Source organism: Thunnus maccoyii, chromosome 10 (genome assembly GCF_910596095.1).
Source record: "Thunnus maccoyii chromosome 10, fThuMac1.1, whole genome shotgun sequence".
Taxonomy (NCBI): domain Eukaryota; kingdom Metazoa; phylum Chordata; class Actinopteri; order Scombriformes; family Scombridae; genus Thunnus; species Thunnus maccoyii.
The window spans coordinates 9,719,672-9,746,778 of NC_056542.1; the positions used below are offsets into that span (position 1 = coordinate 9,719,672).

Here is a 27,107-nt window from a genome sequence, read left to right on the forward strand (position 1 = left end):
TAAAGCGTGCAGGCTTCATTTGCTTTGGTATTGGTGTCAGAGTTCTTGTTTACTCCAATCAGACTGACTGACAACTCGCACCAATCTGAACTCCTCAGATACACTCAGCTCTGTCAGCTTCTCCTCCCTGTGGCATCAGTCAGACGAGGAGAGAAGAACCCCTGGTTAAGCTTCTCCACAGCAGCCGTCGATGTGAAGCTGCATTTGCAACTTAATAGCATTTGTTTTATCCTGCACAGTGGAGCACATCAATGTGGCTTACTGACAGGACAGCAGAGTTACTGTCAAAAAGCTGCCAGTCACAGGCAGTAAACCAAACTTTTATATACTTCCGTGTGATAGTCAAACTTTCAGGCACTTGGGAGCTTGAATAAAATGCAGTAATACAGGTTGTAGGTTTCCCTCTCATCTTTCCAAATCAGGTACCTAAAATATCTCTGCATTCAAAGTCCTGAAATGACTTGCTCCTTTTTCTTAAAGGAATTTTTCTTGCCACAGACTACGTTTTGACAGTTTAAAATCTATTAATGGTATTGAATGGTATTATTATTATTATTATTATTAATGGTATTAGCATAAAGACTGCAAACAGGGGGAAACAGCGAGCCTGTCTCTCTACAAATGTTAAATATCAGTTTACCTGTGCCTCTTAAACTAATCAACATGTTATATCTTTGTTTAATCCAAACACAAAAACTAAGGTGTAAAACTGACAAGTTGTAGTTTCACAGGGTTGTTAATGCTGCATTCACATCTCCTTGGGAACTGTAAATACGGGCAACTGTTTTGGAAAAACCTGAGAGTCAACAACCAAGTTGTACTGTAATTCTGAGGCTGAGATTTCTGGGATTTCTGACGGTTATGATATCTCCCATTTGCTGAAAAGAACTACACACATGTCAATAAACCATTGGCAAAATGCTGCAAAATCCAATATTAACACTATAATTAATTCAAGCCAGGCAACCAGTGAAGACTCCAGGAGGTCACTGCTCCCAGTCAACTACACTACACTACAATTTTTTGTTTTTACACTTCAGTATTTTTTTTGTATTAAACAAACTAGATATAATGTGTTAATTAGTGAGCTTTTTGGGGTTTTTTTGATGGAGCCAAGCTAGCTGTTTCCTGTTTTTCACCCTGTTTAAAGTCTTTATGCCAACCTAAGCTAATCAGCTGCTGGTTATGGCTTCATATTTAAAAGACAGTTAAATATGGCAGTTATATTGACACAAAACCCAATATAATCATGATTCAGGCCAGGCAACCAGTGGAGACTCCAGGAGGTCACTGCTCTCCCCCTGTAAAACCAGATTTATTTTTATTTTTTTATTATTATTGAACAAACTAGGTATAATGTGGTGGTGCAGTTGAGTTTTTTGGTTGTTATCTTTGGACAGAGCCAAGCTACCTGTTTCTAATCCTAACCGTGTTTCCACTATTTATGCTAAGCTAAGCTAATTAGCTGCTGGCTGTATCTTCATATTAAACAGACATACAGTACATGAGAGTGGTTATGGATCCTATTATAAATTATGTTTTGGCTGAAATTCTTTTAATAGTATCAAATGGCATTACAGCATGTTCTAGCCATGCTCAGTGACAGGAGGTGTTTTTAGATAATCAGTGAGAGGAAATCAAAGTATGAAGCACAACTTACCTAAAGGTTTTGGGAAAAGATACATAAAAACACACATACAAGCACAAATCCTCCAATCTCAGTATTGAAAAACAGGAGAAAATCCCTGTGGCCCTGTGGCCAGGGAAGGATGGAGAAGGTTTTGAATAGAAGGCTTGCCCAAAATCCGCAGTGTACAGTGTGTGGAGTCCTGTCTGAATTTCCTTTACTAAAAATACTACATATATTTAGCAATACTGAGGGTAAAAAAACACCCTTTGGAATGAATAAAGTTGCATCTTATCTCATATTTTAATTATGATGATGATTATTTCAAAATGAAACAAGCAATGACAGAAAATGTTTTATTATCATCATTATTCGTTAACCACTAAGATGATTATTTACAACACCAAATTTTACATGTATTCACACTTATTTAATGCAAAAAAATGTACACATTACATTGGATGAAAGCTCTCTTCACTCTCTACTTTTTTTGAATATTCCATCAATATGCCATCAATCACCAAATCAATAACTCTACCTTGATGTAACAGTGGGTTGTTAAAAAATGTGAAAAATGTTCGGAGCCTTGGGCATGAGAATAAAAATAAAAGTTTTGTGCTGGATCCTTATGTTAACTTATTCCAGTCCTCTGAGAACAATGAGCACATACAAAGAAGAAACAGGACGTTGCTTGTCTAGATTACAAGAAAATACAACAGCCAGAGTCCAACACAAACAAATCTTCAAATAAATTGGAAAAACAGTCACGTCTCAGCGAGTCTCACATATGTGCAGCGGGCTCTCAGTTGGGATGCTGCGGAGAGATCCTCAATCCTAACATATTCCCTTTTCAGAGTGTATGTACATAACACAGTGCATGTCTCCTTTTCCATACATATCTCTAGCTTGTTTGTGTTTCTTGTAGCTGTCTTTTACTTGTCTCACATTCTGGACTCCTTCTTTTGTGATCATCTATGTGTTTTCATTCCTCCCATATCGCATGTTCTCTCTTTCTTCAGCCCTGTCTGAGCTGCTCGTTACATTTCACTTGTCTCTAATATTCTTCCAGCTGGCTTGAACCACTTTGACTCAAAAGTCATCCCTGTGCATTGTCTCATCTTCCTCTTCCTGTGTATAAAAAACTGCTCCTACTTATTTCTACTTTCTCCACCACTCTCTCTCTCTCACACCTCAGCTCTCAAACAAACGTCAGGCTTTATGTTTTCTTGACAGTTGACGTTTCTCATCTCTCTGACTCTCAGCAATGTAGGATCTTGATGAAGGCTTTGCGAAACTCAATGTTGAAAGTGGTGTAGATGACAGGGTTGACGGCACTGTTGAGGTATCCCAGCCAAGTGACAGCGCTGTACAGCGAGGGTGAGATACAGCAGCTCCTGCAGTGAGCTCTCAGCACGTGGGTCAGGAAGAAGGGCAGCCAGCAGATGATGAACACACCTTGGAAACAGGGACAGAATGTGGATTAGCAAAAAGTTGTTGTTTCCTGCTCCAAGAAGACTCAGAGTTTAATGAAAAATTAACAGGTGATAGAAAGTGAACAGGAAAAACTGGTAGAAAATGCAAGTTAGATTATGCGCCAGTCCCTCAAAGTAAGAACAAAACAAAACAAATAAGCAAAATTGTTAAACCAACGAGTGTTTTACACTAAAAAGGGTATTTTACAATCCTACTTTACCAAAGATCTTCATGTTATCGATTTATTTTCTATCTGAATTTATAATCAAAATAAACATGGATAAAATCATCATCAATGAAAAATAAACATCTAAAAGTCAAAAGAAAAAATAGTTATCTGAACAAAATATGTGAAGTAATTTGAGATGGAATTTCACATTTCACAAATTAAATTATGTCACATTTGCATGAGATTATTGTTCACAGTTGCTGCAACACAACATAATTGCCCCTAATAATATTTGTCTTGTGTGACTAAATCTTAACGAGTGCACACAAGTTCATTGTCTCTATCTGATTTGAGAATATATGCAATTATTTTAGTATCTTTACTTATTCATGAACATGAGTTTGTTTGTATATCACTCAGGCAACTCAGAGTGAGCACACACACACACCCAGAGTGACAGACTACAAGTGTACCGAGTATGTGTACATGCTCTGAAGATGAACATCTCATAAATTAGTCTGCACTTTCCTCCGCTCACCGAGTACAATAGCGAGCATCTGCGTGGCCTTTCTCTCCTTCTGCTGTGACAGCCTCCCTCTCACCCTCTCCTTGCTGATCCCCCATTTCTCTCTGCCTCCGCTGCGCTCCCTCCATCCCTCACGTCCCCTCATGCCATCCTCGAGGGTGGGGGGGCGAGGCGTCAAGGCCGATCGTGTCACGGTTGAGGGAAGAACCGGGGCGGGTCCGACAGAGATGGACAGAGAGATCCTGGCCCGTCCAGAGTGGGAGGAAGTTTGGGGAGCAGGGGCAGGAGCAAGGCTTTGCTCAGTCTGTGGCAGGAACTGACCCGGCTCCACCTCGAGGGGATGGACCACTGCTTCCTTCACTAGCGTCTGACTCACAGAGAAGGAGGAAGATGGGTGAGGGGGGTAGGAATGAGGGGCCAAACAATGTTGTGGATGCTTGGTTGTAAAGATGAAATGAGAAGGAGGAAATGTAACTCGGAGGGACATTTATGGATGTGAAAGGTAGAATTGGAAACAGGAAGCAAGCAGAGCATCACTGTAGATGCAGCAGATTTGTGTGTTGCTGAATCGATTCGGTTAAAAGACTCACCACTTTCTTGCGCTGGGGTGCAGCGGTGGCGGGCCTCAGGATCAGGGCACACAGCTTCACATCCTCTGGTTGTGTACACTTATTCTGAGAGCGAAGGTGGCAGCACATAGAAAAAAGAGAAAATATACTAAAGAAGATATCAACTGATACCGGATATTTGAGGTTGATGCTTTTAGCTTAAACATAAACAAACATTTTTGATAAGAAACACTTAAATTTGGTTAGATTTTTTGTTACATATCAGCCAAAATTTACACTGATAGCGATTTGCGATATGTTAAAATCATACAATATATTGACCATGCCAGTGTATTGATTGGGCTCTGTTTTAAAGTACATATATAGCACATACTGTATACTGTAGAAGAAGACAGCAGATAAAATACATGTCAAGAAATCCCAGAGTAGTACTCTTCCTGCTTTTACTGGCCAAATGAACAGTGGCCTCGGTTTGCCCTCTAGTCAGCTCTAGAGCTGAACAATCATTTCTGATTTTCTTTTGTAATTTAGTTTCAACTACTTTAAATGTCAAGTTTAAAAAATGTCTCTTACTGTGGAGACGATTACCTGATATTGTTGTTTTAGCCTTCAACCTGACTTACTCAACAAAAAATACAAACAGGCTCATCAGGCCAGTCATTACAAATTCAATTTGTGCAGCCAGACATTGTTCAAAACAAAAGATATGTATTTTAAATTATAGTGGAGATCCCAAAGTCTCCAAAGATACCAAATATTCCAGGCTGAATTTGAGGGAAATGTTTACAAAATTGTGCATATGACTTTAGGTATAAAAACACTTGGGTTTGTATATTTCATTGAGTGTAAATGTCATGTAGGTTCAATGAAGAGCTGGAACAGGCTGATACAGAATATTTGATGGTTCCAGTGTGTCAGAGGTAGCAACAAAGATTTTTAAAATACGATATGATGGCAAAGCAACCTTACACTTAAAACAGCTTTTGAAATTTCAGAACTGATATCAGAAAGTTATTTAGCTCCATTTTTCAAACTTATTATAGTCTTCATCACAACTTTTCTGATGATACAATCAATGTTGATTTAGGCCAGTGGGTCAACATCCATCGATGGCAAAATGATTGCTGGACAAGAGAAGGGAGAACACACACAGTCTGTGGAGTGAAGTGCTTAAAATTAATCAAGAGATTTGTTCTAAGTCAATTTGTTTTCAGCTGATTTATCACTCTACCTTCCTGTGTCGATGACCTTCTCCGGCTTCAGTCCCGCCTTGAGCATGGAGGCCATGTCTGCGCGGCGGTGCGGTGCGTCTGCCTCGTTTGCGCAGCACCACACAGATCTGCGCATACACCAGCAAAGTTACAATGAAGGGAACGTAGAAGGAGGCAACAGATGAGTACACGACAAAGGCTGGGTCTGCAAAGGAGCATGTGGTGCCTTCGCGGCTAGCTGGAGGAGAGAAAGAAAAAGAGGGAAATTACGAGAAAATGTACAGAAATAATACTAGACTATTAGAGACTATTATAGAATACTACCAGATGTCAGTGCTTTTTATGGCCAAAGATCTTGTTTTAATCAGAAATATGTAAAATTATAAAAGCAAAACAATGGAAATGTTGAGGTTCAAAGTCCATTATTGACCTTGGAAACAGCAGCTGAAAAAACAAATTCACCACATGGTCCATTTAATAGCTGTCCTGGAGCTTTTGATCGTATCACACAATCTTCTACAACAGATGGAGTTTGCCCAGTTGTCAGAGAATTGCAGATGTTTAACCCGCCCTCTGGCTTTTCATGGATGAAGTTGACACATTTATTTATTTCATGTTGCAGCAAGTTACACTATGGATAAATAAATAAATAAATAAATAAAATTATAAATAGATAAATGTGTGAATAAATAGATAAGTATATAAATATATATATATATATATATATATATATATATATATATGTGTGTGTGTGTGTGTGCGTGTGTGTGTGTGTGTGTGTAAAATGAATGAATAAATAAATGAATAAATACACAAATAATTTTAACATTTATATACTTAATGTCTCATTTAATTTGTGATGTATTTATTTCGAGTGACAATTAAGCATTAAATTACATAATTTTTTATTGATTAATTTATTTAAGAATTTAATTATATAATTATTAATGAATTTATATTAGTTTCGGCCCTTAAAAGAACAGCTATTAAACTGACCTCGTGGTGAGATTGTTTTCTCAGCACCTGAAACGCAGTTTTTATGTGATATAAACTTCAATACACATATTTGAAATGCAATTTGATCATTTTAATCCTTACACACCGTTCAGGTCAAATTTAACCCAGAACATATAAGAATTAAAATTTTTAACTTCTTTTTGTGCAGCTGATGCACATTTTTGTACATAGAGTGTATTCCAGGTTAAATTTGACTGATATTTATTTAAAAAATGTAAAAATCACCATTCAAAAATATTGTTGCATTCTTCACATTCAATAAACATTCATTGAAATCATGATGGCTGTTATATTCTCCTGTTTTAGGTAACATAGGACCATAATATAGTGTTTTCCTCCATAAACAAATCTCTCTCTGCTCCCGGAAAGCTTCATTAAAGATTAATACCAAATTTGTTAAGGACTGATAAGGTAATTATGAATGAAAAACATATTTGTGGTTCAGAAGTTTGGTGTAGAGACTAATTATGAGGGGGTGCTGTGAAGGGTCAGATTATGAACAGTATGTATGGGTTAAGTACACTGACACGGAAATTTAAGAAACAGTTTGATTTGACATCATACAAAATCCTGCTGTGTTTGGACCCACAAGTGAGGCCACTGGATGTCAACTCTCACATTACAGCTTGTTTCCTGCTAGCTCTCAAGTGCTTTCCTTTGAGTTCAATGCAAGCACATTCAAAGCTTAAGTCCCTGCTCAAAGCTGCCTTCATTAAGGCAGAGGTTAGCAGCTGAGCATCTTCACTCTTGATCCTTTTGTGAGTCAACGAACAAATCGAGGATTATGTGTGCCCACTTGTTTGCCGGGCAGATGTCGCCTGTCACTGCCTCAATGAATACAACATATGGAAATCTTACTGATTGGTCTGTGTCTGTGCTAATGGATATTTAAGTATAAAGCATGCCAATTTGCTGTGTGCTAAGGTTTGTTGGTCGAGCAGACGTACGGGATTTGTTTACTCTCTCGTCAAAGGTTGATAATCAAATTCAGGGACAGATGGACCAGGATATTGCAGAGGCTGTGTGTGCATAAGAAAGTGTGCACGGTGCTCTATTCGTGACTTGAGTCTTTCCTTTAAGACTCTAAATGACACCTCAGAGGATAATGAAGCATGAAGGCACAACACTACTAAGTTTTGAAAAACCTGTTAACAGCTGTGGACTAAAGTAACTATGAAGGACCCAATCTTCAATTTTACATGAGCATAAGTTAAAAGAGGAGGCATTTCTTAACATGCACTGGTGTAGAACAGGCCATGTATGACCAAGCAGCAATCACTTTATCTACATTTCTTCCAGTGGTCTCTACAGTAGATACTGGACTCGCAACCATAAAAATGGAGGATCCCCCACCCCCCCAAAGAAGTTTATTTAAACCACTTTGATGTGATGTGTGATAATGTACCTTGATTATGGATGTGACATGGTTTCTCTACTGAAGTTTGAAAAGTTTTATTGTCCACCTACTGTTCTCTGTAAACTTCAAAAGTGCTTTTCACAGTAAATAACATTGTTAAATATCAATATATCATAGATAAATTATAGTAACAGTAATGGTCTCGACACTCAGTTGTCATGGAGACTTGACCAATGGAATTTCTATCATGTCTTAAAACTGGTCACAGTGTCAACTAGGAAAATGTCAAAGTCATTAACCAAGATGAAAACAAGATGTGGCTAAAAGCTCTAGAAGATTTCCAGTGTCCTAAAAAAATTTCACTAAACCATGTTTCCTATATATGCTGTTTATTCCTGTCACAGACCTCCAGATTACCAAAGCTTCTCTCTGTCATTTCCCTGAACAGTTTGTCGCCATCAAACTCTCATTTGTCCTGCTATTTAAAGGACAGGTTCACAATTTTAACGACAGTCAAGTGCCCATATGGGTTCATTGCTAGCTATAATCATTCCTCCTGTTCATACTGGCAATTAAAAGATCCCCTTCAAATGCACTTTCAGTGTAATGGGGTGATAGTGATGTGGGCTAAAATCCACAAGCCTCCTTCTGTGCAAAAATGGAGTTCAAAGTTTATCTGAGGCTTATATGAGTCTGAGTTAGTCATATCAAGTAGATATCTGCCATATTTACAGTCTTTTTAGCATCAAATTCCCTCTTTGTGTTTCCTCAGACAGTTTCCCTGATGAGCTGTTGTGGCAGTATAGTAACAAAAAGAGGGACTTAAAACATTAAAAGACTGTAATGTTGAAATGTATCTACCTGACTCATTTGGATGAAGATTCATATTAGCTTCAGATACATTTTTAAATACATTTTTGCACAGAAGGAGGCTTTTGGATTTTGTCCCCCGTCACTTACACTGTAAGTGCATTATTAAGGGATCTTCTAATGGTCAGTATGAGCAAGAGGAATGATTATGGCAAGAAAAATTTATTTCAATGTTAATTTGGGAAACTGACTATTGAGGCATTTCATTCTATGACATTTATTACAGCTACAGCTATCTAGGCCTCTAGAGCCCTTCTGGTGACAAAAGCTCCTGCTAAATTAACACGAACATGATTATATGAACATGAATAAACCTATCTGGAACAATTCTGACATAGTTTTAAGTTATTTCACTGCCGGTGTGCACAAAAAGGGGTCCTGGCTTTAGGAAAAACACTGTTTACACTTCCAGTACCACCTGTTTTGTAGAAATGCATGACTGAATTTCACTGTCCCACTTTCTAGACTGTACAGGCCTGGATTTTTCTGACAACACCTAAATGAATAAGTGTGGAGTAACTTGAGAGGAGGGATCAGATGGTGCTGTTACCAGTGTTGTTGAGTCCAAACAGTAAAGGACAGGAGATGGCAAAAGAGAGGAACCACACCACAGCAATCATCACCGCCACCCTTCTCCTGGAACTGTATCTAGTGTTGTAGAGCATCGGCATGGCCACTGCTGTGTATCTGCAATAGTACATACACACAGACACATAAACAAACAGATAACACATTAAAATGCCTCTCACAAACTCATGCAGTTGGACACATTCGTCAATACAGAATAAACACATATATGTGCATCTTCAGATGTTATAATCCCATTGTCATGTTCACACATACTGTATTTTAAACCAAATTCAGGCAGTTGATAAAGAGCACAGACAAACAAATTCCCAGTTTCCCCTTAAACAGACAAAAGCTGTCAATGCCTGTTTCACAGCCACAAGGACACAAAACACACAACTGCCAGCATGTCAAAACCAATTAAAAGTCATCTGCTGTAAGTGGAGGTGTCAGCAGTCATCTTCAGTGAGCTGCTGTAATCCAGGCTGTGGGCAGAGGGTCACGGACACAAACACAGAGCTTTAGTTACCCAAGACTCTACAGATGAAACTCAGTTTTCGATAGATTCAATTTTCAGGAAGTCTTTGTTGTTTTAGGTGTTCAAATCTGCAATATATTATCTAGGAGTGTTAGAGCTATACTTGTATTTTTAAAGTCTCTCCCAGCTGGAGGACAATAGGGACAATAATGCATTTTAACTGAATTTTGTTGCAACATTAATTATTAAGAATTAAAAATGTGTAAATCTTGATGAAGAGGAAACTGTGCATGTCTGCCTTGCTTTGCCATACATAAGCAAAATTAAGAGGCTGCAGCCGAGCTAGCAGCTCTGTGAGGCTGCACCTAGGCACAGCTTTGAGCTAAATGCTGACATGAGCATGCTAATATGCTCACGATGACAATGATAAAATGCTGATGCCATACATAATGTTAACATGTTCACCATCTTAGTTTAGCCTGTTAGCATGCTAACATTTGCTTATTAAAGCCAAACACAACGTACAGCTGAGGTTGATGGGAATGTCAGTAGTTTTCCTGGTGTTTGGTCATGAACCAAAGTATTGAACAAATTGAAATTGTAACCACCGAAGTTATTAGAATTTATCCCGCAGGAGGGAAGTGACGTCTGTACCTGTAAGTTTAATGGCTATCCATCCAATAGTTGTTGAGATATTTGACTAAAAAACAAAAATGTCAACCTCATGGTGGCGCTAGAGGAAAAGTCAGGAGAAACCAAAATAAATAAGGATTCATCCTCTGCGGACCATGAATGTTTGTACAAAAGTTCACGGCACCCGACTGACCGAACAACATGGCCATCCCTGGAGCAATGCCACTAGCATTGGCTAAAATCAGCCTAATTACACACTGATTAGAGACACTAAATATGATTACTTTTTTAGCATTTATGCAAATTTTTGTAATGACTTTATATCTCCCAGTATTGGAGGACTATGTATAAAAAGAGCTACATTTCCTTGATTCTTCAACTGATGTGAATATAAGCACCCTCAAATTAAACATGTCAGAAATTCCCTTCAACATGCTGGAGCATAAAGTCCAGACAGCTTTCTGCCTGCAGCATATATTTAAAGCTTCGACAAAGCAATTAGACTCTATCCTTAGATATTGCAACAAATTACAGTCTAAACTGCTGCAGCCTCAATGTGTCACTTTGTCAGAGGAATTAGGACGCAGCTGCAGACAGCCTGCCCGCTGGGTGTCTGGTCCCATGAAGAGGGCATCAAGTAGGATGCCAAATCATTGAACATAGTGTCCTTGATCCAAGAAAAACAAAATGAACACTAATGACAGCAGACATTGTAAAAGTCGTAGTACAACCCTGTTATTGCGTGCTGAAAGACAAACAGATGACTACAGTACGCGAGGCCTCTGTCCTGCTGCTTGATGACAACTGGATGATGGATGCATCTTTAAAGTTTTTAGTGGACGCCTATGTGTATGTGTGTGTGTGTGTGTGTGTGTGTGTGTGTGTGTGTGTGTGTGTGTGTGTGTGTGTGTGTGTGTGTGTGTGTGAATACATCAGCACCTGTCGATGCTGATGGCACAGAGGTTGAGGATACTGGCGGTGCACATCATGACGTCCAGGGTGAGCAGGATGTCACAGTGGATGAGACTGAAGCGCCACTCCCCGACCACCTTCAAGCAAAAAAAAACAACAACTGAACTTTCATTTTAAAGTTCTGCACGTTTCAAGGACTTAAATTTCTTCTCTCATTTTGTAAATTTTATTCAGTGTTCAATAAAATGTGTTAGAGCAGCATTAATATTAACAAGGCTGGATCTCTCAGTGGTATATTTAGTATTTAATTAGACTTTTTCTTTACTGTAAGCCAACATGATTCACTTCTGAAGTGACCCACTTTACCCACAAAGAATGCTGTAATTATTGCTTTCCCCCTGAACATTAAATGTTCATCATCTGTGAGACATTTTTTCGTAATTCTCAGACTGAATCCATTATTTAAGGATTTTTATTCTATTCATTTAGGTTTATGAGCCTCAGTTGAAACAACTGCATTGATTATTGGCACTGATAGTAGAGACTAATGGATTAGGGAATGAACCTACAACTATTTTGATAACTGATTTATGGTTTGAGTCACTTTTCAGCCAGAATGCCGAACATTTTTCTGGTTTCAGCCTCTCAAATGTGATTATTTGCTACTTTTTTTCTCTAATGTGAAAATAAAGTGATAATCTTTGGATTTTTGGACTGTTTATTAGACAAAACGTAATTTGAAGATGTCACCTTAGGCTGTGCAATTATGATGAACAGTTTTTACTATTTTATGATATTTTACAGACAAATTGATTAGTCTAGCATTCAAAAAAATAATCCTAAATGTTAGTTGCAACCCCGGTAGAAACTGTGATGTAATGAGTGGAGCGGAATCTTGCAGGAGCTAATATGAATGTTACAGGCACTGGAAAAATTTGCTATAATGCAGGCAGAAAGTGGACAGCTGCCATCATTACTGTAGTATGAAATTGAATACAAGAAAATATGGTAAATTATTATGGGCTTAACCTTGCATGTAAATGCATCATCTTCTCATACACCATATGCCATATAAATACAGTACCAGATAAAGTTAATATCCGGGTTTGTCAGCTTTTCTCAAACCTCGACTTCATGTCTTTTGTCTGTTCTCTGTATTCGGGCAAGCTGTATAGTTGGTTACAGAGCTGAACACAAAAGTCAATTAATCAGTTAGACAGTTGACAAAAATTAAATTGACAACTATCTTAATAATCAATTGATAATTTTTAAGCAAAAATACCAAACATTCTCCAGTTCCAACTTCTCAGCTGGGAAAATTTGCTACTTTTTCTTTGTCTTAAGTGATAGTAAACAAGCAATTTGATGAGCACCTCGGACTGTAGGAAACTGAGATGGACATTTTTAGCAATTTTCTGAAATTTTATAGACCATAATTGAGAAAATAATTGGCAGATTATTTGATAACAAAAATTATTGTTACTTGCAGACCCAGTTGGTTACATAAATTTTGTGAAAACATGAAAACACTAAATTGCCACACTTAATACAAATCTGTTCTGTAACTGCAGCTCTGAAAGCTGATATTCCTGCATCTGTTTCTATGGCAAATTACATAAACTTAGAGAAAACAGGGACTCAACAACATTTTTATCCAATTTTTTTCCGACTGCATCAAGTTTTTTTCTTGCTCAAAAAATCGAAAACAGAAACTATAAACAAAATACAGTAAAAATAAATGAACAATCAATTTCATGTACAATTACACTGAATATTACAAATTATGTTTACATCTAATTTTGTATTTTTATCTTCTAAATTCTGTGTATATTGTGTTTATAGTTTAAATTTCCATATTTTTATATTTAATTCTCAACTGTTTGGTTATCTATGGCGGCCGGGAGGGAACACAAAGTGAGAATTTTATTGTACAGTGCAGTGTTCTCTGTGCATATGACAATAAAGATTTGATTTGATTTAAAAACACACCATGTACACAAACAAGCACTCACACACCTCCATGTAGACGCCCCAGGGCATGACCAGCGTGGCCAGCAGCAGGTCGGACACAGCCAGGGAGACAATGAGGTAGTTAGTGGTGGTCTGGAGAGCACGCTCCCGCGACACCGCCACACACACCAGCACGTTACCAAACACCACGCAGAAGATCAGGAGCACCAGCAGCACCGCGTAGAAGTTGTATGGAGGAGAGGAGGCTGATGGCGAGCTGGTACAGTTAGAGGAAGTCAGCGAGGAGGAGGAGGAGGAGGTGGTGGGGAAGGATATGGGGGAGTACGAAGGGTCATGGGTGACAAGGATGGAGAAATTGTGCTCAAAGGACAAGAGAGGAAAGGAGGGAAGGGAGGTCTCATCTGACTCATTCAGTAAAGTCATGATCTCGCTCCAGTGGACATGGCCAGTCTGAAAATTGATCACAGAAAGAGAAGAAGAAAAGAATAATGACACTGGGACCCTTCATGGATCATTGTGCACTCAATTCAGCGTTTCACAATAGATCCAACAAAGATTAGCTTCCAAGTGTGACAACAGAGGAAAATGAAAGAAAAGGTTATTGTGGCACCAGTATCTTTGGTTTCTTAGCAGGACACCACACGCAAGACATGCATACAGACATTACAACACTAACTCTGTCAAGGTTACCTGATTTAGTCTAAACCACTGACTGACAGAAATAAAAGATCTCAGATCTCAACAGGTTCTTTTTCACCTCTGGTGCTCTAAAAGGTCAACTGAAAGGAACTAACTCAAATTCATGGAGAGGGGAACTACTGCCACTACACATAAATTCTGTAAAACTTGTAAAACTCAGTTAAACTTCTGCAGTACTTCAAACAGTCAACAGACTCAACAGGTTGGTTACTCAAAGCAACTTCTTCTTCTCGCAAGATTTTATGTTTCAACCAGTTGCCTGGCATCTTCTCACTTTTTTCTGCTGACATTGACACTAAAGGTGCCCTGTGTTTCTCGTAAACAAACAAAAGTTATCTATACATTAACTACTTCTCACCAAAATGCACCGTATGCATCCTTGAGGACTAACAAATGTGTAGAATGCCTTTCCTTCTTCATAAAATATTTGCAACACCAACTTTAAAAAAAGTATTTTAAATTGTGCATGTTTACATCCATGTTTGCGTTCTAGCAGTCTCGTTCTTCTCTATGTTTGTTGGTGCATTACTGCCACCAACTGTGGATCAGTGGAACAGCATGAACCCAAAGGCAGAATATGAAGTGCATTACTAATGGTAAAAACTACAAAGGGTACCATTAATCTGCGTACTTCTTTGTATCAATTATAATTTTAATTCACTGCTATGTGCTTTTTGCATTTATTATTCACTGACTATTATCTTTAAGCCAAATTGCCCCTCTGGAACATAAAAGCTCTACTCCACTCTAATCTAGAGCACAAATGTGGCCATTGCTGGTGAATAATTGATTTAGAGTGAGTTAAACCTGAATTAACAGATTTTTTTTTGTTTTTGTTTTTTTTTCTTGGCCACTTGGGGGCAGTTGTGAACACAGCATTGACATTTCGTAAACTTTTAAGTTGATACATTGAATTAGTTAGCAAACAGTTGCTCATTTACACATCCAGCAGTTACAGAGCAACATTATCATTTGGATCATTTGAAGTCTTTCTCTGTCCACCTGGTGAAAATAAGTCCAATAATCACTCTTCATTAGCTCTGTTTTAGATGTCTACCAACTCCTGGGGAAAATATCTGGCTCTTTAGCTGCTAAATGCTCCACTATGTTCACCAGCTAGTTCTTAACTGTGTTCTTTTGGCATTTGGTGTTGAGCAGATGGTTTTTTAGAGCTTTTTCTCTGAAAACAGCTGCGTCCTACAGCTGAAAATGACACTATGATAGCGTTGAAAATGAACCAAAACAGTAAAGTTGCAGCTGAACAGCAAAACAATGAGCTGAAACTCACTATCCGAATAGCCGAGAACTGCAGAGTCGCTGATAGTTCTCTGTAGGTTCACTACGAGCAACGCCCCTCACATTACACACTGTCATTTGATAGATTAAGGAAAGAATTTAGAGAGCAGTTCTCATGACCAATGACAAAGCAGAAGGCAAGTGACATTTGCAAACTCTCTCTCTCTCTCTCTCACACACACACACACACCTGTTTGGAAGCTTGGCCAGGTCCTGCATGAGAATAGAGACAAACAAGTCTATTCATACTTTGGGGGGGTAGTGGGGGAGGGGGTTATTGCTTCAGCATACAGATAGACCGTGGAGAAGTGGATTATGCTGTAGCAGTGGTGGTCTTTGGGTGTTTTAATACTTTCTTTTCACCATAAAAAACAGTATTTGATTCCATTGGAACTGCCAAATCCAAGCTGACTGCAGCCTCTGTTCTGCATGAAAGAGCAAACATTTTACAGCAACATTTGAAGAGAACATAGAAGAGAGGGGATTGCTTGATACTCAAAAGACTCATTTTAAATACATTCAGAAACTGATTTCTGTGTATAATTTAAGGAAAGAAATTTGACATTTATAGAACTGTCACCTTATTATTCTGAGTTACAAATCAAAAGCTAAAACCAATGAACAAAAAAAGCCACAAATTTGTGGGCTGGCTTTGCGATGCAACATTTGCAAAGATCACCATTAGTGACCCGCTGCTGAAGGTTTTTTTATGTTTCGGCAGAGGAGACGTGACGAGGATATCATAACTTTTCTTTCCTCTCTCTTATCTCTCTTTCCTTCTGTTCTGACACACTCGAACAACTGGGCTGTATAATAGCATGCAAAAAGCTGAATTAAATATTTATCAGAGACAGGAAGTTGAAACAGATGACTGACTCACAGCATCTCTCCTGTATGAACTTTCCTGTCAGTGCCAAGGTCGTGAATGAATTCAGTGAGATTTTCGCCACCTTAACACCACCTACACACCACCTACACACCATCATGTCTTACAGTATATATCGCTTGTCTTTCTCTGACCCTGTAATCTGCATTTCTAATCACTACATATCCAAGATGGGTTGACAAATCAATAAACTATCCCACCTGTTGACCACCACCGGCCACAGTCCCTGAAGAAGACATTATTCTTTGTGGCACATGTATTGATTTCACACTGTTAGGCATTGATTTGACTCAGTGGAGGACTTGATGTGGAGTAGCAAAGACATCATTATTGTGGTGGAGGTCAGTCCAATCATTACAGGGGGCAGCAGTGTGCAGAAGTGAAGGGCAAGACCTGCGTTCAGCTGGAGAAACTGATTTCAAGCCTCCATGAAGGCAAGTGTCCAACCGCTGAAGTGTCCTTCAGTAAATGGCTAGCTGGCTAATTTCAGCTGGTTAAAAACTAAAATAAAAACATTAATAACAAGAAGGCACCAAGAGTTGTCAACGCTCTGCCAAAAGCTGCACAATTGTGTAAATGTGTTATTTTAACAAAAGAAAATATTTAAACAATTTAAATCATCAGGATGGGCATCAAACTTCTACTACAAGATGTTTTTTTGTTGTTGTCATTCTTGGGAAAAAAGCAAAAATCTTCAGACCATGTTAAAAAATGCAAAATTACAAAAAGTCAGATTCTGTCTGCTGATTAATCAATTTATTAGTTTGTAACTATTTTGGAAGTCTTCTTTGTCTGACATGGAAGTTGAAGTCCCCCTCCACTGAAAAAGTGTTTTGCTTATTGTTAGTTCAGTTGGATGTTTGAGCTTCACTGTGCAGAATGATGCATGTGCAGAGTTTGACACCAGAAGGCTGTTTACACATTCATCTGCTGAAGGGGGAAGTTTATTTATTTATTTATCAGAGTTTGAGCCACGCATCTCATTTTCATGAATTTTAACAAGGTTATTGTACTTGTGTGTGTAAAAACCAAACCAGACACAAATTTCTATTCAAAGCAGAGTATTTTTTACTCTTTTTTTTATTTTTTATTAAAACATGTCTGGAGGGACTCTTTAACAATATCTCGTTGGATTTTGCGCTTTTTTCACTGTATTAATATATATTTTTACTTTTTATAGACAAAACAAAAATTGATTGATTAATTGAGAAAAAAGTTGATAGATTAATCAATAAGGACAATAATTAGTAGTTGCAGTCCTAAACTGAATCACTTGGTCCTTGGCAAAAAGCAGAACTTTCAGCTTGGGCTGCAACAAATTGTTATATTCACATTAAATTAAACCGCTGATTGTTTTCTCAATCTCGGTTAATCAATTAATTGTCTATAAAATATCAGAGAAGAGTGAAAAATGTCCATCACAACTTACTTGTTTTGTCTGACCAACACATCAAAACCCAAAGATATTGAATTTACTATCACATAAGAGAAAGAAAAGCAACAAATCGTCACGAATGACAGCTGTACCGAGGGCAAGTTTGGCATTTTTGCTTGAAAATGATAATTAATAAATTATCAAAATAGCTGCTGATTATTTTTCTGTTGGTCATCTAATTGATTAATCAACTAATCATTGCACTGATTGTTTCACTGAAATTTGTTAACATGTTTTTGAGATATCACACTCAACAGCGAAAAGTTAAAAAAAACAAAAAACAAAAAAAAACTCAAAACAAATAAGACCAAAAATTCATTTTTTGGCAGAATTTCTTTTCTTTTCTCTTCTTTCTTTCTTTTTTTAACAAAAAGAAAACTTGAGCTATACTAAACTAATTTCACCTCAGTTAACTTCATAAATGAGTTCAAAGATGTCAAAGATGAAGAGAAAGATGCCCCAAAGACAGAGTACCAGACCAGGAAAAGGCTGTGTGCTAACAGAGTATTGTGCTTCACTAAAGAAGTCAGTAGTAATCAGCAGAGGAGAGGATAAAGTCTTCAAACTGTACTGGGTCACGCTTTACCGAAAAGCAAATTAGTTTGTTAGTTTAAAATAAAACCTATCAGAAAAAAAGATCAGATTTGGAGCTAATATAATATTACGATTAATTTGATCACAACATAAAAAACTCTCTTATACAAAATTCTCCACTCATTCTCTTTATAATCCAAAATAAACAAAGTAATCTCAGCTAAGGAATAGACCTTGTGGTGACATTAATTTGCCAACAAAGAAATCTCTTTCTTGCATTACAACTAAAGTCAAACACTGTAAGCAAACTGGAAAGTCCAAAGACTGAGAGATCAGAACAGAGAGGAGCATCAGCTGTGTTTAGTTTTGTTTGTGACCTTCAGAAGTGACACATTAATGAAGTGGGCGGTGAAAATCACCGTGTGTGACAGAAAAACCAAGATCAATGTTTGAAATGTCTCACTGATGTACAAACTGGAACTGTCTCATCCCAACAATAATGACTTAAGGATAAAAACAGTCAAAAGTAATGTGTTGGTCGTGAAAGTGATTAAAAATGCTATCAAAGTGTGTTATGTCCAAATGGATGGTACATCATTTAACAGCCTTAGAAAAAAAACAATTTATTCCAAATAAGGAAAAGTAGAATGATTCCTATAAATATCCCTGGAGCTTATTTCATTCATCTCATAACATTGCAGTCATGCCAACACACACAATATAAATGCTGCTTTTGTTTGTCAAATTCATGCATAACATTGTAGCATGTCCTCCAAGATACATTCATTTTGTCGTAGGACAAACTAACAAGATGCTGTAGGGAATGCCGAGGCTCAAATTTACCAGCACTGATTTATTAATACTGGGTCACTGAAGACCAAACCTGTAAACTGTAAATCAATTAAACTTTACGATCTTTTTCTAAATCAGTATGGGCTTTTCTATTTGGCTGATTTACAGCTGTGTGATTTACTTTTGGTTCTGCTGACACGGTTCAAACAGGTCTGTGGTGTGAACTCACTGGAAAAATGACAACGCTGGTTTGTTTGCTTCAACGCTTAAAGTGACATATGTTTACATTGACATCATGGAGGAGGTTGGAGGGGGTGGAGGGGGTTACATGTAAATGTTGCCTGATTTTGACACTGGAGACCACAGTTCACAGCCTGTTTCCTGACAGTCAATGTTGGTTTCTTTGAACCATTCTCATAACCTGCCTTATAGTTGCAGTGATAGATGCATAAGAAAACACTCTTATGAATGATTTTTGTTACTCATATATGTCGTTTTCTGCACCAACAAACGACCTATTTTGTTGTTTAGGTATGCATACATGTTGGTCAGGGATCATTTTACAGCATATTCATTTACTAAATAGATTAGACTCCATAAAAGTTTGCTGCATCCGAGTAACAACACTGCTTTCTAAGTTTCTTGACTCAACCTCAACATGTATAATTTCTACTGGAAGAAATATGCAAGCAGAAAGTAAAGTGAGTGTTCAGATAATAAATAGGTCACCCTGTTTGGCTCTGACAAGCATTAGAGTGACACCATGAGCAGTTTTTATTGATTGTAAAGGGAAGGCCATTATATCGGTTTATCGGTTTCCTTTCAAAACAAGGTGCAATGATCACTGATCTGAGACGTCAATTCAATTTCACACATGGCCACTAAAGCAAAGCTGCATAACTGCATACCACATGCCGTGTCATGTCTGACACTGTGCATACACAAGTGCAACAGCCGGGTCTCTGAGATCATGGCTACAAATGTCAATAGATTTATTTTGGTGTAATTTTTAACGTCAGATTTTATGGGATCATATTGCTGTTTGGACAGAGAACAGCACTTAAGGAGAAGTTTTCACTGCATCTGCATTATTTTTTCCCCTTTCAATGCAAGCATCAACACTTTCATGTCTGTTTTTTAGCCATGCTATTGGCTCTAAGGGTGGCAGACCACCACTGCCATGAATCTTTTACACACCCTCATGGTTTGATTCTGAGACAATTAATCCTAACGACTTTTTCTCTGTCACCGTTTGTTAACATTTTGGTTTTCATTTACATGTCTTGCCATAAAAATTGGCACTGACATTAATGGTCCCCCTCAGGAATAACTCCCTTTACTTTTTATCTGCAGTACATTTGTAATAGTACTTCATTTCTTCAGTACTTTGATTTATGTTCTGCAAAACAACAACAACAATGTATAATTTTGTGAGCTCCTACTGAAACGATTTCTTTAATTGAAAACATAAATCCCACATATCCTATTTGCTCCCTGTGCTGCATTTTTTTTCTGATTGCCCTTCATACTTTCAGTCACCATGAATATTGCTTCTCATTCTTGCTCATGCCTCATTAAGGACATAGAAGTTTCTGAGTTATGTGAATGAGCAATGACCTCAGAACTATGTCCCCCAAACTTCTGTGGAATGAGCTTGATGTGTATAATGCAAAAGTAGAAAAAGACAAAACTTTCTCTGTGGGGTAATTAAGTCAGAATCAGGCTGGAAACTTGTCCAATTAATTTACAATTAATTAATTTTCAGTTACTAGTGAAGCTTTAACCAAATAAAAGACAGATTTACCATAACCTTAACCAAAGTTGTTCATTGTTAGATAACTGTTAAGGAAAAGCTTAAAGTTTTACGAGACTGTGTTGTCCAAACAACAACCAGTGAGACACTGCCCAGATGTATTCCAAGGTATAGATTGTTGTGTAATTAAATCAGCTCTTCTGATGCAACTTATTTGACGCTGTTGCTCATTAGAACCTTAATTTACTTTGCACAGATTCACATTTATTATGGGTAGAGCAAAGTCTCATTTGAGTCTGAGCTACATGGAGCCATGACATCACTCAAGAATTCATGGAGACAGATATAAAATGTAATGAGAGAGCAATGCTGCATGCAAAAGTTGCATTTTATTCAGAATAAACCAGCGGAGACAACGTGTTTGCAGATAAAAAGGTGTGATGATACAAAGGTAGAGCTCTTTAATGATACAAATATGCTTCTTCTTTTATTTTTAATAGAAGCGATCTATTAAAAATAAGTGGAAGTGAAAAATATCTTAGTTTACATAACAATATTTGGTGGTACATTAGTTTGATGTTATGTGGGGAACATGACTCAATATACACTTTAATAAGTCTTTGTTTTTTTCATTAAAACATTTGCGTTCAAACAAAGAACTGAGACAAAGTCAATTTACCACTTTTACTTCACCTGCCCCCACTACTGCCTCAGGCTACACCGCGAGTCCATCATTTGTTTTTCTAGCCTGCACATTTAAAATGCATTGGGTTAAACACATGATGAAACAAGGATTGTCTTTGTTGGAAAACCGTTTTGCAATATTTTGCACTCCTGCACAGAACAAATACATCAAGGAGTGCACAATATGCCAAATGGAAATTCTGTAAATTGAAAACGCTGCGCACTCTGGCCCTGATTAAAAAGAAAATGCAGAAACGAAGCAGCTGTAGTTGATATCGATATCATGCTTTGTGCTTTTTCAATGTTAAAAAATAATAATCTCTTATTTACCCTTCAAGAGTCAAGCTTGTGATTTCTTTTTGTGTTTCATAATTACTCTAAAATTTCCTGTTTTGATTTAATTTTCTTATACAAATGACCCCACACTCCAATCCTGTGTTATCCGGTGCCCTTTTTTTTTTTTTGGGCATCATCCAGAAATCCTGTTCTGAATCTCCCTTCAATAACCTCCTCCAGCCACCCTCCCTCCATCCTCTCCTCTTATCTCCTTCTCCTGTTTAATCTCCTGTTTCTCCTCCTCTGTAGCTCCTCTCTGGAGACACTTGACAGGTCTATTACGTTGTTGGCCTTGTCTGCCCCCAATACCACAGGAAGAAAAAAAAAAAAAAAATACAGAACACTCCTTCAAATTTTACCCCGGCTCTGCTAAGGCTATGAGCTGGCCTACAATAAATCTTTCATTTCTTTCATGGAGAGGCAGGAATGAGTCGCGGCCATTGGGAATGATGCGGATGTTCGGCTGCAGTATAATAAGCTCTCTGCTGAGTTCAGGGCAGAAAATATTTACTGTTGTCTCACACTTTGCAACCTCATTTCTTCTCTCAATCACTCCCAGAACTCTTGGTGATACCTTTAACAAGCACCCGGCCACTTTTGGAAACAAATAAAACTACAGGATGCCGTATTTAGTTGTTCTATATCAATGTGATATATCAATATATCACATGAAAAATTCATAAGTGTAAAAATACACCTGTTTTTTTTCAATCAATCAAACAAGACAGCATTGTTTCCTCTCAACTGAGTTGCTTTGAGCAACTGCAGCAATTCAGAAGTACACCTGTGATATTATGTGTTTTTCCCTGAGCTGCTCTAAAACTGCACATCCCCCATATGGTTATATACACTCAATCAGCAACCTGTGAAGCACCATAGCTCCAATTATGATGAAATGACACCTTATACTACACCCACAGTACATGACTTCCAGTGTTAATGAAGGAGAAGGATAGATAAAAAGAAGAGTCACACCTTCTCATCACAAAACTGATTGAAGAAAAGGTTGACTGTGTGTTTCAACTATTAAGGTAAAGTACAGGCAAGCTATTGAGACAGTTATAAATAAAATATTAGTTTGCTTCATCTAAATCGCTCCTGCAATAGATAATCTGCCAAAAAAATGATCAGAGAGATGAAATGAGCTCCAGAGCAGAGAGGGAGTGAGGATCCAGTCTGTGACATATGATGAATGTTTTCTGGTGTTATAAACTAATAGAATCTGTCTCGTGATTTGAGTATCTCATTGACTGATTAACAAAATATAGAGGAAATCACTTCAGCACCGACTCACATGAGGAGACCTCAACCCCGGGGGGTGGTGCTCCAAAACCAACCGCTAACATATTTTATTCAGGAAGCAATTTTGCATTTTCTCCATCTTTTATTTAAAATGAGAGAGACTGCAGATTTTGGGATTCAGCTCCAAATGGTGTGTTCTTGATGTGTGCAGCTTTGATATTAAAGTCAAGTTAAACTAACACGCTATCACACACCAGCTGTTGAGGAGAAAGTGTTTCAGTGTGGCATGTGATAATAGAGAGAAAACTGCAAAAGCCAGTTTGATTCACCCTATCTGCTGCTGGACAATTACCTATAGATTCAGAATGACTACTTCTAGTAACAATTTGGATCAAGATACAGATGGTATACACATTAAAAGTCAGGGTTGGCTGCTTCTACAAAGTAGAACATGGGTATCAGTGCCAAATATGTTTACCTTGCCTGTTTAAATTCTACAGTTCAGTCTTTTTTCCTTCGATTGAGCTTTATTATCTTGAGAGAAAACGTCCAAACTACACATAAGGGCAATTAGGAGATTTGTGGCCACCAGAGGGTATCACAAATGAGAACTATATTAAAGGTAATATACCTGTGTCCTCAATCCAAATTGATTTTGTGAGGTGATTTTATTATTTCATCAATGCATCATTACTCTGAATCTTCAGTGGACAACTATGCAATGTACACAATACAATGTGAACCATATGAATGTTTGTGCAAAGGGGAATTGTGCATGTTTCTGGAGTATCTCCACAGAAACGTAACCAGACCAAGGGGAGTAATGAAATTCAAACTTTTTAGGACCTCTAAGGGACAGAGGTGATATAAAAAAAACAAAACAAAACAAAACATTTTGATTCTTGGGTCTAACAATAAATGTGTCCTTCTCACAACCTCTCAACATATACAGAAAATTAAAGTGCACTACTCATACTGAACAATATTGGACTTGAGTCTAATGATATATTTTTGTAAAGTGTATATTTCATAAATCTGTGGTCCATACTACTGTTTTTTCTGTGGAGTGTAGTTTTATGTTGTTTTTATTTATGGGTATTTATTTCTTAAGTTTTTTGTGATCAGTATTAGGATGGGATGGACACTGCAATTTCCATGTTTTTATCAATGAATAAATTGAACCTCGAACCCCTTACATGTCTGTTTTACACCGTATGTTGTATTTAATTTTGGATTTGTTGTGTTGTTTTTTTTAACTGAGAGTGTCTTAAAATTTTCACTGTAAGCTTCATGTTGTTCTTACAAACATAATGATAAAACTAACTGTTTTGAACCTGTTGTTAAGTCCTCAGTATTAGAGCAACAATTAATCGATAAATTGATTAGTCGATCAACAGAAAATGAATTGTCAGTTGTTTTGACAATTTAATTATCATTTAAAGTAATTTTTTAAGCAAAAATGCCAAACATTTGCTGATTCCAGCTTATCAAATGTGACGATTTAATGCTTTTCTTTGTCATATATGACAGTAAATTTAATATATATGGGTTTTTGGACAGGTCTGGTCAGACAAAACAAGACATTTGCGAAGGTCACCTTTGACTCTGGGAAATTATAACATTTTTATAGCATTTTATAATATTTTCTGACATTTGATTAATCGATTAATTGAGAATAATTGACAGATTAATCGATAATAAAAGTTGTAGTATAGTATCTATAAGAATTGAATTCTTTACAAATACATTTGCCAAAAATTATGTTTTCAAACACAGAGCTGTCACTTAAGCATCACATTTACAAAGTCTCATTTTTTGTTTAACTACAGCAGAAAGTTGTCGATTCATCCATCACCAGAAAAAAGTCAAATAATCATTAAAACGTTAAAAAAAAAAAAAAAACACAGTGACAAGTTCCTCACAGTGAGTGTAGGCTACATGCTCAGGGATTCATTTAAATTGACAGAGATCCTACTATAGCGCCAAAAATCTGTTTTTCAACCACTTTAAAGATTTTCATCATCACTTACCCTCTCCTGGCAGAGCTGCTTACATCCAGGTCCGCTCTCCTCTCAGGGACACCAGGGGAGAAACCGGCGGTCAGGCTGCAGCATCCCATCCACAAATTTACAGCCGAGCCACCCACTTTGACCTCAGTGAGTGAGTGTGAGGTCCACACGCCGCTGCTCAGTCATATAGTTCCCTTCCTATGTGGTGTCGGTGTCGGCGAAAGAGGCCGAGTCGGCGCGGCGGGAGTCTGATAGATGAGCCGCGGAGGAAGACGATGGAAATAGCTGAAGGAGCAGAGAAGAGGAGGAGGAGGTTTCACGCAGAGTTTCGGTGCACTATAGGAGAAAAAAAAAATATCCAGAGCTGCCGCTGAGACAGCCCCGTAGCCAGAACAAATTGAACGGGGTAGCATTCAGGTTTTGCTGGGGGCCGGGCTTTAAACATAGTTGGAAACGTATAGCCTACTTTTACAGGGGAAAAATGCCAATACCAAAAGAGAACCCCTCATATTAAGATAATGCTTAACAACGCGTGCTTTAATACAAAAACACATTACAAACTTGCTAATTACATACTTAACAGAAATAGGATTCACTCAATGTCTGCGTCAGAGCGCATCACAGCGTAGCACAAGCATTTTCTAATACAAACTTAATGAACAAAAACAAGAATTTTGCTGGGCAAAAGCTGATTAATTTTTACCAAAATACCACATCATAAGAAGCCTGAACACTGTTGGCCTAAATTTGAACTACAGCTCAGTGAACTCGACCTCACAGCGAGGTCACAGTTTCTAAACGTACTCCTCAACACTCACCTACAGTTTTTTGAACCACCGGTGTGGGATCTCCTGAGGACCTTCTTCCATTCATTCAGGCATTTGCATGTGACGTCTCTCTCCAAGGCCAGCTGCGCCCTGCGCGCATGGCGCATGGACCGACGGTGGTCAGTGGAGACATTCCTCAGGAATATTCACACATGGCAGTAAACGCACCAAGTGTTAATCCAAGTTAATCCAACATCATAGCAGCCACTACAATTGGCATGGCTTCCAGCGTTTTGTGGTAGGCTATTTTTAGAGGAGTTTTTGTGTTGTCCATCTCTCTTTTGCCTCCAAACCAAACATTCTGTTTCAATGATGGTTGACTTTACTTGATCAGGTCTCTCGTTTCCAAGATCATCTAGAGGCTGAAGTAGTGGTCCACTGACAGTTACACCCGAACTGACAACAGCGGTTAGGCTCCAGCCACAGGGTTTACATTAAATGCGACATATCAAGCCTATGCTTTTCCTTATTTTCAGTCATATAATGTTATAATGTCTGATTTTCATATTAAACAAAGCCAAAGTGTCAAATAATGAAATAAACTTATGTAGAAGTAATACTTGTGTGCAAAAAGCATCAGCTTCAGACTGCTCTGAAGGCTTGGTTTCCAACTGTTTTTTCTACTTTCAGCTGGAGCTGACGTCTGCTCGTCACGGATTTCTTCATATGGTTATATGGTCATCTGCCCCACACACCAGTTCACTACTCCTCCCCTAACAATAAAAAATTCTTCACAATAAAAGTCTCCCCTTATTTAGTCATTTAAAAGCTTTTAATATTAAGCAGTAAAGCGGGAAATGTTGGGTTTGCATCGGCGGTAACTTACCACGACTTTGATACAGCTGCCCCTCGGCAGGCCTCAGTGTGGGCTCATCAGAAGGGCAGCCTTAAAGAGACAGGAGCTAAGACTGCCTGTTAAGAGACAGAGGCTGAACTGAAGGGCTGCATAAAGGGCCAGTATAAGATAAATAAGGAGTTTTCTGAACTGTGAATCATGCAAAGCTACTCTAGTGGAGTTCAGAAATAAAAATATAGAGCTAGAAATGAGCATAATAGGTCCCCTTTAATGTTAGCTTGGCAAACTAACAATTAGCTTTAGTTTGTTTGTTTCCCACAAATCATCCAGTTGTTTAACTGTTCCAACAATTTAGTTATTCATATCCTTCAAATACCTGATTTAATTTAGTCATCATGCTCTTGAACTAATAAATTGTCCTCTCAAATTAAATTCTTA

At 37.8% G+C, this 27,107-nt stretch overlaps 1 protein-coding gene across 3 annotated transcripts; it reads right to left on the bottom strand.

Moving 5' to 3' along the window:
- Positions 1 to 2,007: 2,007 nt before the first annotated feature.
- On the bottom strand, positions 2,008 to 26,110 carry drd2l (dopamine receptor D2 like). 3 transcript variants are annotated; one of them, XM_042424195.1, is made up of 9 exons: positions 25,865 to 26,110; positions 25,068 to 25,331; positions 13,426 to 13,830; positions 11,437 to 11,546; positions 9,370 to 9,506; positions 5,596 to 5,813; positions 4,386 to 4,469; positions 3,808 to 4,162; positions 2,008 to 3,082 (listed from the first exon to the last, which is right to left on the bottom strand). In XM_042424195.1, the coding sequence occupies exons 3-9, from the start codon at positions 13,801 to 13,803 to the stop codon at positions 2,886 to 2,888; spliced, it is 1,479 nt and encodes a 492-aa protein (XP_042280129.1). In that variant the 5' UTR covers positions 13,804 to 13,830; positions 25,068 to 25,331; positions 25,865 to 26,110; the 3' UTR covers positions 2,008 to 2,885. The 3 variants fall into 3 exon arrangements, with proteins under 3 accessions (XP_042280129.1, XP_042280128.1, XP_042280130.1); XM_042424194.1 differs by lacking the exon at positions 25,865 to 26,110 and having other exon boundaries at positions 25,068 to 25,372; XM_042424196.1 differs by lacking the exons at positions 25,068 to 25,331; positions 25,865 to 26,110 and adding an exon at positions 14,438 to 14,511.
- Between the last annotated feature and the right edge of the window lie 997 nt (positions 26,111 to 27,107).